At 36.2% G+C, this 18,462-nt stretch overlaps 1 protein-coding gene across 2 annotated transcripts in view; it reads right to left on the bottom strand.

Moving 5' to 3' along the window:
* Positions 1 to 18,462, bottom strand: part of MSRB3 (methionine sulfoxide reductase B3) — a 162,597-nt gene that overhangs the window by 93,071 nt on the left and 51,064 nt on the right. For both annotated transcript variants that reach the window (XM_065887644.1, XM_065887645.1), the window contains exon 3: positions 17,982 to 18,059. In XM_065887644.1, the coding sequence (XP_065743716.1) occupies positions 17,982 to 18,059 (78 nt within the window). The remainder of the gene's footprint in view (positions 1 to 17,981; positions 18,060 to 18,462) is intronic.

An 18,462-nucleotide genomic window follows, 5' to 3' on the forward strand; every position in this document is an offset into this window, starting at 1 on the left:
CAGAAGGAATCATAGGTTACAGCCAGCTAATCCATGATCATGAAATATAGGAATGATAAGTGAAATATAGTTACCTGTTTTGACTTAGACTCTCCTTTCCTTCGTCTACTCACTGGTAGTGGCACAACGCATTAAGTGTTCAAAGAGTGGAAACAACAGCAACGAATAAGAGCTGCCACATATGAAACTCCTACTTCACAGCAAGCATCCTTAACACTTACACACAAGCAAAGAGCCTAGCTGATCAAAAAACTGCACATTAAAAACGCATCTCGTGGGCTTCCCTGGTGGCGCAGTGGTTGAGAGTCCGCCTGCCAATGCAGGGGACGCGGGTTCGTGCACCGGTCCGGGAAGATCCCACATGCCGCGGAGCGGCTGGGCCCGTGAGCCATGGCCGCTGGGCCTGCGCGTCCGGAGCCTGTGCTCCGCGGCGGGAGAGGCCACAGCATTGAGAGGCCCGCGTAACGCAAAAAAAAAAAAAAAAAAAACGCATCTCGTAGATGGACAATTATTAATCTGAAGAAATTTATTTTACCTATCGCCCAGAAAGGTAAGGAGAAAAGTTAATCTTTTCTACAGTTTATTCTACCTGTTCTTTAAATCTCTTTCCCTCATTTCTAATACCTTAAATATATCCCACTTTACAACTTTCTTCAATTTATCAAAAATTTCCCTTGAGTTTGTTTTCCGTCCAGTCATAAGGGGTTAGCCTGAAATTCCTATTTTAACTATAATGACACAACTATGATGACTGTGTTTTCTGGGATTATTCCAACTTCAAATATTTTGTCACATTATCTCCACTTCAGCTTGTGGTTTGAAAACATGAGATTGTATCCTAAAATCTCCACGATCTTGTTTTCACTACTACTTCCACCAAAATTATTCTCTAACATTGCCAAACCCAACGACTGGTTCTTATTCTTCTGAGTCTCGGCATCACTTCATAGCCTAGTTCATCCTATCCATGATATCTATACATCCAACCTTGGCCTTCATACTAAATTTAAATATCTTCCTGCCTACTTTGGCATTTCCCGATGTGTGTTATCAGTAACGTTAGCCTCACAGTATGTTCCTCAGTTAAGAAAAGATATTGTGGTCAAAAACTTTCGGAAATGCTACCTACAACATTCTACTCCTGAAGCTCTACGATGAACATTAGTGAATTGTGCACTCCTTGATTTTTATGATGAAGCAACCATTTGACTCATTTTTACTCAGTGTTTCCCAATAAGCAATCTTGTTCCATTCATCAATAGAACTCTTATTTTATTTTTTCATGGAAGACATATTAACACGTTGTGGAGCTACTATAATGTAGGAGTAGTATTCTGATGAAACAAATACTCCATAGCACATACTTTGGGGAATACTGATGTACCTGAAATTTTAGGTTAAAACCTGAAATCTATCAGGCTTCCAAAACTGAATTCATCACCTTTCCTCCCAAGCCAGGTGTTAAACATCAAATTAATCTCTAGTAACAGCTTTTTCACCAATCTCGTATTCTGACAGTTGATAAATCTTTTCAGCTCTTACTGTCTGTTGTCTGTAGTTTTTTTTCCCCTCCCTTACATCATCCTATTGACATCACCCTAAGGCAAATCTTCCTTAAGCCTCATCTAGACTCATGGTAACCAATCATAAGAATTAGAGGAGAGCTTTAAAAAAAAAAAAAATTCTGGGCTCCACCACAGCCTCGCTATATCAGAATTTTGAGGGGGAGAGGCTTGGGGTCTGTGATTCTAACAGACAGCCAGATTTGCAAACTGCTAAAGTAGACCATGAAGGTTCCATGACTCTTTTCTGCCTAAACTAAGCATTTTCAGTTCTCTTCCCTCATCTCTTCAAGTTACATCATTTTGAGTCTCCTAACCATCAGTTGCTCTTTGTTGAATGTGGTCCATTTTGTCTGTAAACCTTTTAAAGCAAGGGTTTTATACTGAACCGCAGAGCACTCAGGATATAGTCGAGCCAACTTGTCAGAGAGTAGGACTGTCAATTATCTATTGTCTCCTGGGTTTCTCTAGATCTGCCTTTATGCTGGACAAGCAAAATCATCTCCTCCCTCTTCCATCCCCTGCAGCAAATTGCTACTTGTTATGATCAACACCAATCTGCAATAACCACTAGAATGTGAATCACGCAGCAAACAGATATAACTTCCAGAATTTTAAAGCGTTACTTACCTAAAAGACCTCTGGTCTCTGTTCTAAATAAGTGGCATGCCTCCCTTTCTCTACTGAACTTTAGCTCTGAAAACTGCAATTTATGCCAATCCTTACACTGTTTTAGAATCAATGTTCCAAATTTACAGAGTGTTTTTTCCACTTACAAAACATTTCAACATTATCTGGTTAATCCCCTCAAAAGTCCTTGTGACATGGGTATTATCCTCATCTTTCAAATGAGGAAATTAACGCTCATAGAGGTTAAGTAGCTTATTCAAAATCACACACAGTAAGTGGGGAAAGTGGTGACTTTAACCTCATGTCCCGCACCTTAATCATAGCTTTCTCCACTTTAAAATCCAAGTATAGTCACTTGGCCATCATCAGAAAATTAGCACCAATTAACACCAGCGTGCGATGGCTACCAGATGGTGAATTACTAAGCAAAAAGAACAATCAACTAGAATCGGGGAGGAATTATAACATAATACAGGAGCTAAGGAGGGGTCCCTTTGGGGTCAGGCAGCCCTGAATTTGGGTCCTAGCTCCATCTCTGACTGCCATTGTTACCTTGACTAAATTACATGTCCTTTGTGAACTTTGATTTTCTATTTAGGTTACAAAGAATAAAGGAGATAATTTTCTTTAAAGTGCTTGGTACATGGTGAGTCTTCATTCGATGTTTTTTTTTAATCCCTAATTCAAACATGATAAACAGTTTATTAAAATAAGTCTGTTTGGAAATAAATAAAAACTTTCTGACTTTGGGGTCCCATCCTTCATCAATTACCTCCAGATGTCTGGGAATAGGGCTATGTGAGGACTATAGGAAGACAGAAGACAGTCACGAGGAGGAATAAAATTTGAAACGATGCTTGAACTGGAGGCCAAGAGAAGGTAGGTGAATAGAAGGTTAGAGCTAAGTCTAAGCTCTCAGTGGCTGCCTTCCCTGGGTTATCATCACCATTACAGGTCACTTAGGGATAAAATAGAAAAAAAAAAAAAAAAAAAAAAAAAAGAAGCAACAACTTAGAAGGCAGTGGGTAAAGTAGCTACTTGAGGTGTGAATAGATTATTAAATGGACAGAATTACATAATGTGGAATTACATTCCATTTCATTCTTTCAAATTATCACTGGGAAAAGGTAAATTTGGTGGTAAAAAGATAACTAATAGGGCCCTACTGTATAGCACAGGGAACTCTACTCAATACTCAGTAATGACTTATATGGGAAAAGAATCTAAAAAGAGCGGATATATGTATATGCATAACTGATTCTCTTTGCTGTACAGCAGAAATGAACACAACATTGTAAATCAACTATACTCCAATAAAAATTTTAAAAAAGAAAAAGAAAGATTAAAAAAAAGAACAAAAATCACCAAACCCATGTTCAAGAGATAGAAATAAATAAATAGTTTAGTGTTTGTAACATTGAGTAAAGGTAATACTAATATTAAATATTTTTCTTATTACCCCCCAAAATACATGTTCATCTTTTAAAAAAAAATTAGAAGGATAGATAAGAAAAAAAAATCACCTACAATCCAACCACCCAGAGATAACTACTGTTAACATATGGTACATAACCTTCTAAACTGTTTTCATATATGTGGAAATACATGTATTTTACAAATACAGGGTCATATATAATTATTGTTTTGTAAACTTTTAAATTTGTTTTAAATTGCTTTCCAGATCACTAAATATTCTTTTGCAATATTATTTGAAATGCCATGTATATTTTCACTAGTTTATTTAACTAGACCTCTATTTTGGATATTTAAATTATTTTTTTGCTATCATAAAAAGAGTGATTAAAAGCATGCTTGTGGCTTTATCTTTATGCATAAACATGACTTTTTAGCATAAATTCCTAGAAGTGTATTTGCTAGATTAATGGCATACAGATTTCTAAGACTTTTGACATAGCTTATTAAACTGTCCAGAAGGTTACTACCAATTCACCCTCTACCCAGCAGTGCTAATTTCCCAGACCTTGACCAACACTGGATTTGATGATATTGGAAATGTTCGCTAATTTGATACATAAAGAACTATTCCTCCTTTTACTTCAGCTTTTTATTACTAACTGGTGGATAATTTTCCCCTATGCTTACTACCTACATTTCTTATTTTGAAAAGTATCTGTTTATATCTTCTGCCCATTTTTCCAATGTTTGTCTTTCTCAGTTGATTTGAATATTGTCTGTCTGTCACATGAATTGCATATATATTTTGCCAGTTCGTTTGTTTACCAGTTTTTAAAATAGTGTTTTGATCTATAGAAATGTAAAATATTTAGGTGGTCCAACCTAATATATCTTTTCTTTTTGATTTCTTCTTTGGGAATCTTGTTTAGAAAGGCTTACCTCACCCCAATGTTATACAAAGTTCCCACTTATATTTTCCTCTAGGACTTGTATGATCTTAATGTTAATATTTAAATTTTTTATTTAACCTAGACTTTACTGGAGTATAAGGCACTGGGTTGTAAGATATTGAGGGTGGGATCTAAATTTAGTTTTTAAATACTTTGCTGGTTGCCCCAGCACTATTTATAGTATGTATTTCATTGATTCTATTGGGCACTTTTTATTTCAAACATGTTAACATCTCTGAAACCTGGATGCATCTGTGATAAACATTTTACAATTTACTTCGCAGGTTTTTTCTTTTCTTAGTGTTACTTGAAGTAATAAATCCTTTGATTAAGGGCTTCTTAGATTTGATAAAACATAGTATTTCCTTCTAATCGTATTTCACTATGAGTTTTTTTTAATTAAAGAATGTACTTTGAATTTTTATAAAATCTCTTCTGGGAATATACTAAAATGATCATATTTTTCCAAAGATGTCCCAGTACTGAACTATTTGTACATTCCTGAAATAAACCCTACTTTACCATGGCATATTACTTATTCAACACAGTGTTACGTTACTTTTTTTTTTTAATTTTAGAATTTTATTTATTTTTTTATACAGCAGGTTCTTATTAGTTATCCATTTTATACATATCAGTGTATATATGTCAATGTTATATTACTTTTGCTAATACTTTATTTAAGATCCTTACATCTACTTTCATAAATCAGATTGGTCTATAGTTTTCCTTCGTTTGTAATGTCTTTGTCACATCTTGGTTTTAGAGGTATGTTACATTTGTCAAAGAAGTTGGTAAACTTTCTTCTATTTTCTGTAATTGATACAGTTTGTAATAGCACAGGAATAATGATTTTTTTTTTTTCTGTAAAAGTCTAAGCCGGTTTGTGATAACTCTCAATTTCTTCTAGAGTTACTGATCAATTCAATTATAATTCTTCTTTAGTCAGACTTTGTATTTTATTCTTAGAAAATTATGCTGAGATTTAAAATTTGTGAGAATAGGGTTATACATGGTATTCTCTTACATTAAAATATTTTTTTCCATATTTTTGGTTTTATCCCATTTTCATTCCTAGTTTTGAACCTATGTTCTTTTTTTCTCCCTTTCTTTCTTGACTAGACTTGATAGAAATGGTCCACTTTATTGATAGAAATGGCCTTTTCTAAGATCAACATTTTGGATTTACTTAATTCTAATTTTTTATTTTTCAAGTTAATTTATTCAAGTGCTTTTAATATTTTCTCTTTGCCTTTGATTTTCATCAGATTGCCTGTGATGTGCCTAGATGTGGTTTTATTTGTATTCATCCTGTTTCAGATTTGTAGCACTTTTTGAATCTGTGACTTGAGTTTTTTCCTCAGTTTGGGAAAATTCTATCTTCAAATGTTGCTTCTTTCCTATTATCTTTTTCTTCTCTTTCTGTGACTCTAATATGTTAAACCTGAAACTGTGTATCTTTTTTTTTTTTTTTTTTTTTTTTTTTTTTCCGGTACGCGGGCCTCTCACTGTTGTGGCCTCTCCCGTTGCGGAGCACAGGCTCCGGACGCGCAGGCCCAGCGGCCATGGCTCACGGGCGCAGCCGCTCCGCGGCACGTGGGATCTTCCCGGACCGGGGCACAAACCCGCGTCCCCTGCATCGGCAGGCGGACTCTCAACCACTGCGCCACCAGGGAAGCCCTGAAACTGTGTATCTTGTATTATCTTTTCAATAACCTTACATTTTTTTGGCTCTCTTAACTTCAGCCTGAATCTATTCTTCTGACCTGTTTTCTGTTCATTAATCCTGCATTCTTCTATGTCTAATATGCTATTAAATTCATCTCATGTGTTTATATTTCAGTTATTGCATTTTCAGCCCTAGAACTATTTTATTCTTTACAATAGATTCCTGTTCTGTGGTGAAATTCTCCATCTTGCCATCTATTTTCTTGAATATATTAATCACTGTTTTTGGGGTTTTTAAAAATAAATTTATTTATTTATTTTATTTTTGGCTGCGTTGAGTCTTTGTTGTCGCATGCGGGCTCTCTCTAGTTGTGGTGAGCGGGGGCTACTCTTCATTGCGGTGCACAGGCTTCTCATCGCAGTGGCTTCTCTTGTTGCGGAGCACGGGCTCTAGGCAAGTGGGCTTCAGTAGTTGTGGCACTCGGGCTCAGCAGTTGTGGCTCCCAGGCTTGAGAGCGCAGGCTCAGTAGTTGAGGCGCACGGGCTTAGTTGCTCCACAGCATGTGGGATCTTCCCAGACCAGCGCTTGAACCCATGTCCCCTGCATTGGCAGGCGGATTCTCAACCACTGCACCACCAGGGAAGCCCTCACGGTTATTTTTAAAGTCTGTGCCTGATGACTTAAATATCTGGATATCTGGGCCATCTATAGACCTGTTGCTTTTGTCAATTTATTTCCCTCGGTCCTTTACTTTGGTACGCCTGGTAATTTTTAATGAATGCCAGACATTGTCTATGAAAAATTGGACTCTGAATGATGATGATGTAATCTTTTTCTACAGAAGGTTTATCCTATCCTCTGATAGGCAGCTGGAGTGGGGAGGGGAACGAGGGAAAGATTACCTTAATCTAATCAGGGACTGAGCTCACTTGGGGTTGGGTTGCAGTTTTTGATAAATTTGGTCTACCCTTGATTTGTCTCCATTATGTTGGTGTGCAAAGCTCAAGAGAGCCTACTGTTAAAATTTTGGGAACTTTGGGATCCAGTTGCTAAACACAGACATTATTAAAAACAAATTATGTAAACTTATAATTAAATAAGTTATATTAAAAACAAAGATAATACTCAAAATTCACGTCTGAATTTTTAACTAAATTTAACTGTTGTTATTTATATCTGCTGTATTTGAATTACAGAAATGCTATATAATGGTGTCACTACACATCTCTTCCCAATTCCATCACAGTTGTATCTTGAAATAGCCTATGGTGGAAGTATTTGTACCATAGAAATCAGTAAACCCTACAAATCAGAGCTTGATTATTGTTTTGTAGACTGTCTAGATCAATTGTGATTTTGGCCCCCCTCTACCCCCTCCCGGGGGTATTTGATAATACCTGGAAATATTTCTGTTTGTCACAATGGTGGGGGACAGGGCAGGGGAGATCTATCTAGTGGACAGAGCTATCTAATGGACAGAGGTTAGGGATGCTACTAAACATCCTACAATGTATAGGGTGGCCCCTTACAACCAAGTATTATCCAGCCCAAATGTCAATAGTGCTGGAGCTGAGAAATCCTAGTCTGCTGGCACTTCTGCTTCTGATCGACTGGAATCTTTACCTTTCTTCCCTTGCCTAGAATTGGCAAATGCCTTGAGGAAAAAGGAGGCCATTTTATCCCAGTTTATTTTGTTGTTCTTGCTGTAATTTTTCTAGCATTTTGAGTCACTATTTAGTTCAGTTATTTTTAACCTTTCTTATATTTAATAAACATGTTTGACTATGAACTTTTCTTCTGATACAGCTTTCGGTAGCTGACACTGTTTATTTTCACTTTTTTGCTCTTTTCAATGTTTCCTTGTAAAAGATCCCAGCCATAGACATTTCCATCTCTCCCTTAGTTGAAATCAGTGTATCTTTGCAGTTGCAAGCAATGCTATTGCTGAAATAAGCATCCTCTAAAATTAAATTCCATGGGTGGTCTATAGAAGCTACTTTGGAAAGTGTGGTAGGGGATAATAATCTAAAGACTCCATAACCAAGTATTTATTTATACTTCCACCATTCCAGTATCAACTTGAATCATTCAACTCTGCGGTTACTCTTGATTTACTGGAATTAAACCATTTATTTAACAAATAATTAAGTAGCCTGGATATGCAAAGGTTTACGCCCCCGCACGGGGTGCAGATGTGGGTTACAAAAATTCTGCCATGATGTGTTCTCTCAAGAAGTTTCTAGCTTCTAATGTATTAAAACTATCAGTTACTCATCTAAGTTCCATTATTTGGGGAATTTAGAATCCAGACTAAACTTTTAAAAAAATGATTGGACAGAAACTAACTTAATTTTAGATTTGCGGCTGCTTATACTTTACCATGTAAATTTATTTAAAGCTGCACAGTTTTCACAAACCTTACTTTATACTTATATCTTTATATCTTTTTAAACTATTTTTTAATTGAAGTAGAGTTAATTTACAACGTTGTGTTAGTTTCAGGTGTACGGCAAAGTGATTCAGTTATACACACACACACATATATATATATATACACACATCTGTTCTTTTTCAGAGTCTTTTCCATTGTAGGTTATTAATACAAGATATTGACAATAATTTTTTAATGTGCTATATCGTAGGTCCTTGTTGTTTATCTATTTTATGTATAGTAGTGTGAATATGTTAATCCCAAACTCCTAATTTATCTCCCCCCACCACTATCCCCTTTGGTTAAGCATGAGTTTGTTTTCTATGTCTGTGAATCTGTTTCTGTTTTGTAAATAAGTTCATTTGTATCATTTTTTTAGATTCCACATATAAGTGATATCATATGATACTCATCTTTGTCTGACTTATTTCACTTAATATAATAATCTCTAGGTCCATCCGTGTTGCTGCAAATGGCATTATTTCATTCTTTTTTATGGCTGACTAATATTCCATTGTATATATGTGCCACATCTTCTTTATCCATTCATCTCTCAGTGGACATTTAGGTTGCTTCCATGTCTTGGCTATCATAAAGTGTTTCTGTGAACACTGGGGGTGCATGTATCTTTTCTAATTATAGTTCTGTCCAGATATATGCCCAGGAGTGGGATAGCAGGATCATGCAGTGACTCTATTATTAGTTTTTTGAGGAACCTCCATACTGTTTTCCATAGTGGTTGCGCCAATTTACATTCCCACCAACAGCGTAGGAGGGTTCCCTTTTCTCCACACCCTCTCCAGCATTTATTGTTTGTAGATTTTGTGACGATGGCCATTCTGACAGGTGTGAGGTGATACCTCATTGAAGTTTTGATTTGCGTTTCTCTAATAATTAATGATATTGAGCATCTTTTCATGTGCCTGTTGGCCGTCTGTATGTCTTCTTTGGAGAAATGTCTAGATCTTATGCCCATTTTTTTATTGGGTTGTTTGTTTTCTTTTTGTATTAAGCTGTATGAACTGTTTGTTCTTTGTATCTTTAATAGCATCTTTGTGTGATTATTTCATTTGGTACAGTAATGCTATGAGCTAGAAAAGGTTGATGTTATTCTCACCATTTTACAGATGAGAAAAATGAGATGGAATGTTTAAGTAACTTGCTTATGGTTATACAGCAAGTCCATGCTGGAACTTTACAAAACTTTATTTCCACTTGGTACTCTGGATGGCTTCTGCACTTTTCTTTGATAATGTAATGTGTTAGGTCACTTATCCACGTATAAAACCCATTGAAGACATGTCTCTGAGTGAAAATTTATGCAATTCTTATTGCATTGATGACCATGTTTCGAAAAAAGTATTATTCATTTATAAGAAGAGCAGCTTTGTGGACTGCCTCAGAAGTACAGGATAAAACGTGTACATTATTTTTTATAAGCTGTCTTTAAATAATTTCAAAGTCTGTTAATAGTGAAAATTAATAGTGAAAATAAAGTGACATTCCAATTTTAATAACTAGAATCCAGCCCATGAATCCAGCTGCTGCCCTACTTGAATAACATGTTCATTGATTTTCTGATGCATGTTTATACAAACAAGATAAATTTACATGAATTATAGTTTAAAAAAATTTGCCTATTTTGTTTCCTAATTTATTCTATCCATTCTAATTCACTAAGAAAAATCTAAGTTATTTCTGTCTACATCTGAAAATTTAACTAAAGAACTAGGATTGTAGTTTAGGAAATACAAGGCAAGATTGCTCTTTCCCCACTTTTCTTCCCCCCAAACACACACATATATATACACAAATACTCATATACCCAGTTTCAACTATCCAGGGATTTTATGTGTAGTTATTGCTTCAATTTTTCTATATGTGGGTATATAGTTTTTATTTAGGGAAATGCAGTTATAATTATCTTTGCATACTGTTAAAACTTTGAATCATGCCTTACTATAGTTTTCCAGTTTCTCAAAATGGAGTTGTTCCTTCCTTTATTTTATGCTATGTTTTTATACTATTTATGTTTTTCTTTTGTTTCTTTTTTCTGATGGTTTAATGAGTCAGGCACTAACAATGTTTTTCGCTCCCTATCTTTGCCAGTAGCTCCAGGAAGTACTTTTCTTTCAATCTAGCTGTTGTCTCGCCCTGAGCTTTCAGATGAAATGAAGACAGAAAAGTACCTCCCTACGTTACAGATTCTTTTCCTATAAATCACTGTATGTGGGGACAGGACAGGAAGGTCAATGGAATGAGAGAAGTCAATTTTGTACACTCTTCAAAGTAATATATGAGTTATTTAGATATAACAAAAGCTTAAGTCACTATTCAGAAATCTAGTTCATTTCATAATGGTTTCATTATACTGAAAAGCTTACTTTTTTATGGATTTAAAATGAGGTGAAGGGCAATTCAGCTCTTTTAAATTCAAGTTAAATGTACTTTGTTAAAGGTTAAGAAACATTTGCTAGAATTATGAGCAATTTCCAGCTGGTGTTCCATAAAAAGAAAGCTTGAAGTTAAGTTCATGTTACTCTCCCTAGTAGAATTCCATAGTGACTGGAATGGTTTATGAGTAACTATCATGTGGATAGGGAAAGGGTTGGAAAAACAGGATTTGAATAGAAAGTAAGGATGGAAAACTCCATCTCTCCCTCCCCCTTCTCCTCCCCCTCCCTGCTTTCACGTCTGCCCACCTCCAACACACACACACACACACACACACACACACACACACACACACAAACAAAACCAAACCAAAAAAATCCCCACTATACCAGAAGGGGAAAAGCTTATGTTGAAAGTCTCCTTTAGTGGTAAATGGAACAGTATAGTTGAGTAAATTGTGTGTGGCATTGAACTGGAATTTCTTCAGTGAAAGGGCTTATGTTCTTAAAGAGCTGAAAAAGGGCTTAAATTTTCTAGTAGCCTGGAATAAGACTGCACAGGAGGCGCATGTGAAATGCAGCATGTGTTAATAGTTTTGCAGCAGAGTCCCATTTGAAATGTAGCAACACAGCTGGAGCAGTGACTCATCACACTAACATCTACTGTTAACAGTCAGACTCTCTCTAGTAAAGCCTGCACTTTCTCACATTACAAGGAGCTTCTTAGGCTGTTGTGATAGTATGATACGTTCCCCAAACTTGGTCAGGCCCACTTGAACTTAACATTGTTGAATACCTGCCATATACTAGGCATTTTTCTGCATTTAGTTCTTAACACCTGTTTGGTTTTATTTTCCCCATTTTATAGGTGATGAATTTGAGGTCACACATCTGGGCTAATATTCAACTGGTTCCACCAGTTGCTTTTAGCCTGTGCTTGTTTTGACTGTTTGATAAAAATGAAGATACAAAGAAATTTCAAGGTAGAAGGAAAGACATTTAAGATAGCTCATGTCAGGTGGCCTCAATTTTCTCAGAAAAGTAGGGAGAGAATTCAAAAAAAAAGTGGTAAAAATTTGGAACACAGCTACTTGAGAAAATGCAATGGGGGGTTAATAGTGAAAATAAAGTGACATTCCAATTTTAATAACTAGAATCCAGCCCATGAATCCAGCTGCTGCCCTACTTTGCAGATGTTGCATGGCCTGATGGTTTCCTGAATACTGGCTACATCTTCCTGTCAGGATTCCAAGGGACTTCCCCAAGGATAACAACCAGCCTGAAGCTGAGTTTTTCTTAATGATCTACCATGATGGATCTATTTACTTTTGGTTCAGCCCTCCCTAGACTGGAATGGTCTTCAATTGTCAACTTAAATATTTACTATGACAAAGGCAAATTTTTTAAGGAATTGAGGTGTGTGTGTCTGTGTGTTCCATTTGTTCCAATTATGCTGAGTAAAATAACCAGATTCGAGTGACCAAAACAAAATATTAAAACTTTATTTTCTTATAATTATTTAACTTTATTCTTTTCTAAAAGTTTGAGTATTGCCATTTTAAATCCATTTGTATACTGTCTGTTTTTCACAAGACAATTATCCTCTCAGTTTCTTCATCTATAAAATGTGTTGTTGTGAAGATGAAAGGAGTTCATATATATAAAGCACTTAGAACCATGCCTGGCAAGAGGTAAGTGCTATGTAAGTATTAGCTCTTGATTATTATTATTATTACCATTATTATTATCATCACCCTCATTAGTGAACCTGTGTAAAATGAGCTATTAATTCAGTGCAAGGCCTTATTAGTAAATGTATAGAAAATAAAAACTATCCTACGTGGTTCTTGAAAGTCTTAAAATTATCAGGAGCTGATCACACATGGATGACATTGAGGTTTATCAGCTAACAAGGAAAAAAGTTCCCACTGAAGCTGTAAAAGCCCTATTCCCTTCTCTTTTCAGCTCCAGAAATCTATCTTGTGAACTGTTACAGCTTAATTCCCATTTTCATCATGCTTTTGTCTTATTCAAAGTCTCTCCACAACCTGTCTCACAAAGTTCAGACATGCATCTGATCAACAAACAAATATTTAGTGATTATTACATGCCAGGGACTAGAGGTATAAATACGACTAAGGCACGGCCTTGCAATTGTGGAGTTTACTTGCTAGTGGACAAACAGGCACATAAACAGATAATTACAGAACACAGCAGAAAATGCAATGATGGAAGTGCATACAAGGTGCTATGGGAACAGAGATGAAGGACACTAGAGTTCAACCCGGAAGTTTCAGATAGGGCTTCCTGGAGAAAAGGATGCCAAGGCTTAAAGAATTTCAAGCAGAAACTTAAGTGTCTTCTCTGGGATCCCAGGGCTTCCTTACTTGGTCCTTTTTAACCCTCCAGCCATTTCTCCATTCCTCCCAACATACCTTACCTCCCCACTCCTATTGGACCAATCTCATAATTATGTCCTTGAAAAATCCAGTTTTGATCCTATCTCTAATTCCTCGTCTCATATGGCATTTTCTATCAGATATTCTCTGCCTGGTAAAGTGTGTTCTCCTCTCCTCCATGAAAACAGGCCCTACTTTGATGCAGTCGTATACATTCCTATTACTTATGAAAGCATATCAAACAGTCATATTCAGATAGACTTTAATGTTATTTTTCCACACTTTGTAACTGTTTATTGTGTTTTTCTTATCACTCCAACAAAACTATAAGCACCTTAAGGAAAAAAATAGTTCATAAGTTTATTTTGTTTCACAACACCTGGCAAAGGGTCAGCCAGAGCAAAGTACAAGATGTCAAAAATACTTACTGAATTAGATTGTTTCACCAATGCCTTTTCTGGTTTATCTGATGTTCAACAAATTCATTTTATGAAAGTTTAGAAGTTCAGATAACCAGAGGAGAGAACATTCTTACTTCTGTCAGTTAATTTACTAACTGAAAGTCAGTAGTAGTATATGAGAAATAAACTAGCTTGGTAGAATTTGTGAATGTAAAGAAAATGTGAACCATGGAATAAATTACACATTTGGTTTATAAAGCAGCCTGTGAATAAGGTTCTTGTACTTGGTAAGCAGTAAAAAAGCAGTATATTGTTGAGAGGGAGTGTATTTAGGGTAGAGTACAAGTTTGAATGGTCTTTTTTGTAAGGAAGTATTATATATACATATATATATCAGTCAAGTAAATGATGAGAATTACACATATATGTGAATGCTGCACGCATGCACACACACACACAGAGTGTCAATAAGATAACAGGAATAGCAGTTGGGAAAACAACCTTTTCATAGCGCTAATGATGGGCATTTTTAAACTCAGCACTTCCTTCTTATTTCTTTTTATTTCTTATCTGTTTCCCTCCCACTGTTATTTCTCACATTGTTCCTCTATGTAGTCTTTTCCACCTCACTCCCTCCTCTCTAACAAACAAACACTCCACACACTTTCTCATTCACACTCACACACACACACACACACACACACGCACCTCAATTGTTTCCTACACTTTGTGTTCAAAGTACGAAACCAGCTATCTCCAGAGGGTGTCTGATAGTGCTGCCATTAATACACTAGACTACTGAGTGGTTTTCAAACTTTTGCTCACGAACCCCTAAAAGAATTTTGAAAACAAAACAGAGAGACTCTGTGCCAGTTACCAATTTATTTATTGCCTCTCACCTCTAAATCCATCTTCCTTGCCTGCTCTGCTAAAATGGATCTGGGACCTTTAAATATTTTTTTCTTTGTCAGCTAACATGATATTAAACCTTGTCAGTAGAGGGCACAGGAGAAGGATTGCAGGAGAAAGAGGTTCTTCCTTCCTGGTTTCAGTATGCTTTCTCAACAGGCTCCTGCAGAGCCCGTGGCTTTTCTAGCATCTGGCTCACGCAGTGCATGCAGATTCTCTATTTGCAGGCCCTTGCAACGTGGGCGGCTTCCCCAGCACCCAGCTCCTTAGCATGCGCAGCCTCTCCAGCCCCCAGCCCTTTTCACTGCCTCTCAGGTGACAGGCTCCTGGCTTCTCTGGAGCGCACAGGAGTGAGCAGTACCTGGTGGCCAGCAGCCTCCCCTGGCACTTCCCTCAGGTAGTTTTGTAGTGGAGCACTCCCAGGGAGACACCTCCCAGCAAAGAGCTTTCCCCAGCACCCCAGAGGGGAGGTTTCTAGCAAATTCCAGAAGGCAGATTTCCAGAAATTTACAACATCATGGCCCCAGTGACTCCTGTGCCATCAGCCCCAGAAAGGCTGGGGGCGGGTTGCAGGGAAAGCTCTTCCTTGGGCTCTATCTCAGCCCTAGGGGCCATGATAGCTTCCTATATTTGCTATCTTTGTCTTCTTTAGAATTTCTATTTACTTCTTACTAGCCAATCCCTCATCACCATAATCCTCTGTCACACACAGTAACTCTCTACATTAAACTTTCCTGTTCAAATTACTGTGCGGCTTCTGTATCCATATTGGGTGCTGACTGATACACCCTTCCTCATACATTTTAAAGTGACAGCTAAAATTTCTTATCAAAAATTTAAATAATTGAAAAAAGATAAATTACCTGGTGTTCTGTATATAGACATGCTTAAAATATATTTCTGTCAAAATCTTAGAGTGACATATCTAGATCAGTTAATGAACGGGAGAAGCCCACCATATAACCTAATTTGCAAAGGCAGTCCTCACTGTCCTGTCTATCAAGTAAATCAGACTTATTTCCTGTACACACACACACACACACACACACACAAAGACTTTCATTTAAAATTTTTGAATAAATATGTTGATACATGTTTTCATGACACACATCTCACTTAAGACTGGTAGAAAATGGATAGACGGACAACAGATGGAGAGACAGATAAGCAGACAGCTGGCAGGCAGACTGAGCCTTTCCAAGATGAAATACTGTTTCAATACTTTTTTACCAGTTCAATATTTCTCAGTTTTTTTTTTTTTTGGCCTTGCTTTCATGGGTCTCTCCTTCAGAAGTAATGCCTTCCTGAACTGTCCTTTTGCTTGATGCCTTGAAGATTTTATCCTGTGACAACAAGTCATAGTAATATTTGGGATGGGTGGAAGGTATGATATCTTTTGTAAAGTGGGAGAAGGGCGACTATGACAGAGGAGATTGGAAGGAAGAGGTGGCCGACTACAGACTCTCTCAGATACAGACAGCAGTTTCAGGAAAGTGTATTGTATAGTGGTTAAGGACCAGAAAATTGCTTCCCTCAAAACTGTCCATGCCCTGTGGCCCCATGCCCTGTGGCCACCCAGGGCACAAGTTCTCCAGTACTAAGAAAGCAGCACCAGGACAAAGAATACTGTATTCTACAATTAAGGCCAAAGCAGGGATATTGTTCCCCCTAGAAATGACAAGAAACCAAGTATGGAGAAGCACACTTTTTTTTTTTAAATATAGAATAAAAAATATTAAACTACATTCCTTAAAAACTTAGAAAACAAAAGCTTTCCTTACAAGAATGCTAAAGTTTCCTTTAGAGTCAATATCACATCAAATATGAAATCCTGAACCCCAGCAGCACCTATGTTTGGATAAGGGTCTTGCTTTTACTATTTGTGACTCAAGATGTCACATGGGTTAAATCCTTCATTTACAGTGGTTCTGTTTCTTATTTAAAACAGTAAGTTTTCCTTAGATCCACTACTTTACTGAATCACATAATAGGGAAAGAAATGAAGAATCTTAAACAAAAAGCAAAGGAGATGTGGCCAGTTTTTACCATTTGGGATATTAACAAGTTTAACATGGCTCAGCAACTATCTTAAGTGTTATATCAACTATTATGACACAAACTAAAGGTGTTGAAATATAAAGACGTGTGTTTTCTGAGAGGAAATGGGTGACAATTTGAAGGGCTGGTTTTTTTAACAGAAAGAATAAATACGTAAGAATTCAGAACAGATTCTCAACCAACACTAATGTGCAATAAGGTTTATGCAAGTTAAGAAAGGTTTTAAACTTAAAAAAATTTTTTTTCAAGGAAACTACTGTTTCCTGTTATTTCTGGGAAATCTGTAAATGCTAGTGTTTTCAAAAGGAAACATTTGTGGAGAGATGTTAAGTATGTTTTACTTGCTACACATATCAGATTCTTGTTTGTTCATTTCCCCTAAGAAGTCTGTAATTCTGTTTTAAATAAATGACATTTACTCTCAATTAAGGTTTCTTTCTTTTTATTCCCCCAAATCAGCATCCCTATGGGAAGTACAGGGCTTCTAGGATTTTCTCCACCTACATAAATAAATTTTTAGTAAAGAGCTTTCTTTCTTGATTAAGATCCATAATCTCCAGAATACAACTATTCTGTTGAAAAAGTCTATGTACTGGCCTGTTTTATAGTAAACTATTGGGATCTTTAAAACAAAGATTCTGGATTAATGCAAAACTCAGAGTATGTAATTTACTTATATATGCATAAGTATCGATTATATTTCCCATTTTGTTTTCAATACAGCTATTGCCCTTCATTGCAGAAGTATGAATAATCAACTTGGTGGATACTATTCAATCTGAAAGATGTACACAGAGAACTTCCATCATGGCCAAATAAATAAATTTAGGGCCATCACTTGATGACAGAAAAATCAATAAATACATAGACATTTCTACGTTCACCAAAATCTCTTTTATAGCTCTGCTAAGCACCATGGTTACTAAGATGAACAAGTTAACGTTAGGTATTTTAAAGATCCAAACAATGAGAAATCAGCCAGTCTACCAAACTGGTAGTTTATCATGAAAGTCAATAATTACTTTTGTTTTGGTGGGGGGGGGGGAATAGAAAAATTAGAAAAAAGAAAATTTAGTAATGGAAAGATTCTAATGTGAACAGACAATACCAAGTTTGTTGCCATCTGTGATTTGTCCATATCCATAGGTTTTTAACATACTTACTTGAACAATGGAGTTCCACAAACAACACATTTATATATTCCAGGATCTTTGTGATGTGTATATTCTCCTTCGAAGGCACTGATACACAATAAACAGAGCATAAAAAAATTTAATTAAACAAGTTAGCATTATTTCTTATAGAACTTATTTGCTTAAAATACATTTTTCTAAGAAAACTCTCAAGGGCTTTTTGTCCTAAAATGAGAATAGACCAAACATATGGAAATCTGAACATTACTAATACATTTCAAATCTGTATAATAAAATGTGCATATAACAACTCCAAACTACTGTGGGTTAAATTTTTTAAAAAATCAGGCCATCTAGTTATGTAATGCTTAGAAAACTTTTTTCCTATTAAAAAAAAAAAAGCCTGTAGTTCAGATTCACAGAAAAAAAACATTATTACATAAGATTTCTGCTACTCTACAGTGTCCAAGAGTATATACCAGAAAATGCAGAAGGGTCCAACACTTCCAGT

Source organism: Phocoena phocoena, chromosome 11 (assembly GCF_963924675.1).
Source record: "Phocoena phocoena chromosome 11, mPhoPho1.1, whole genome shotgun sequence".
Classification (NCBI taxonomy): Eukaryota; Metazoa; Chordata; class Mammalia; order Artiodactyla; family Phocoenidae; genus Phocoena; species Phocoena phocoena.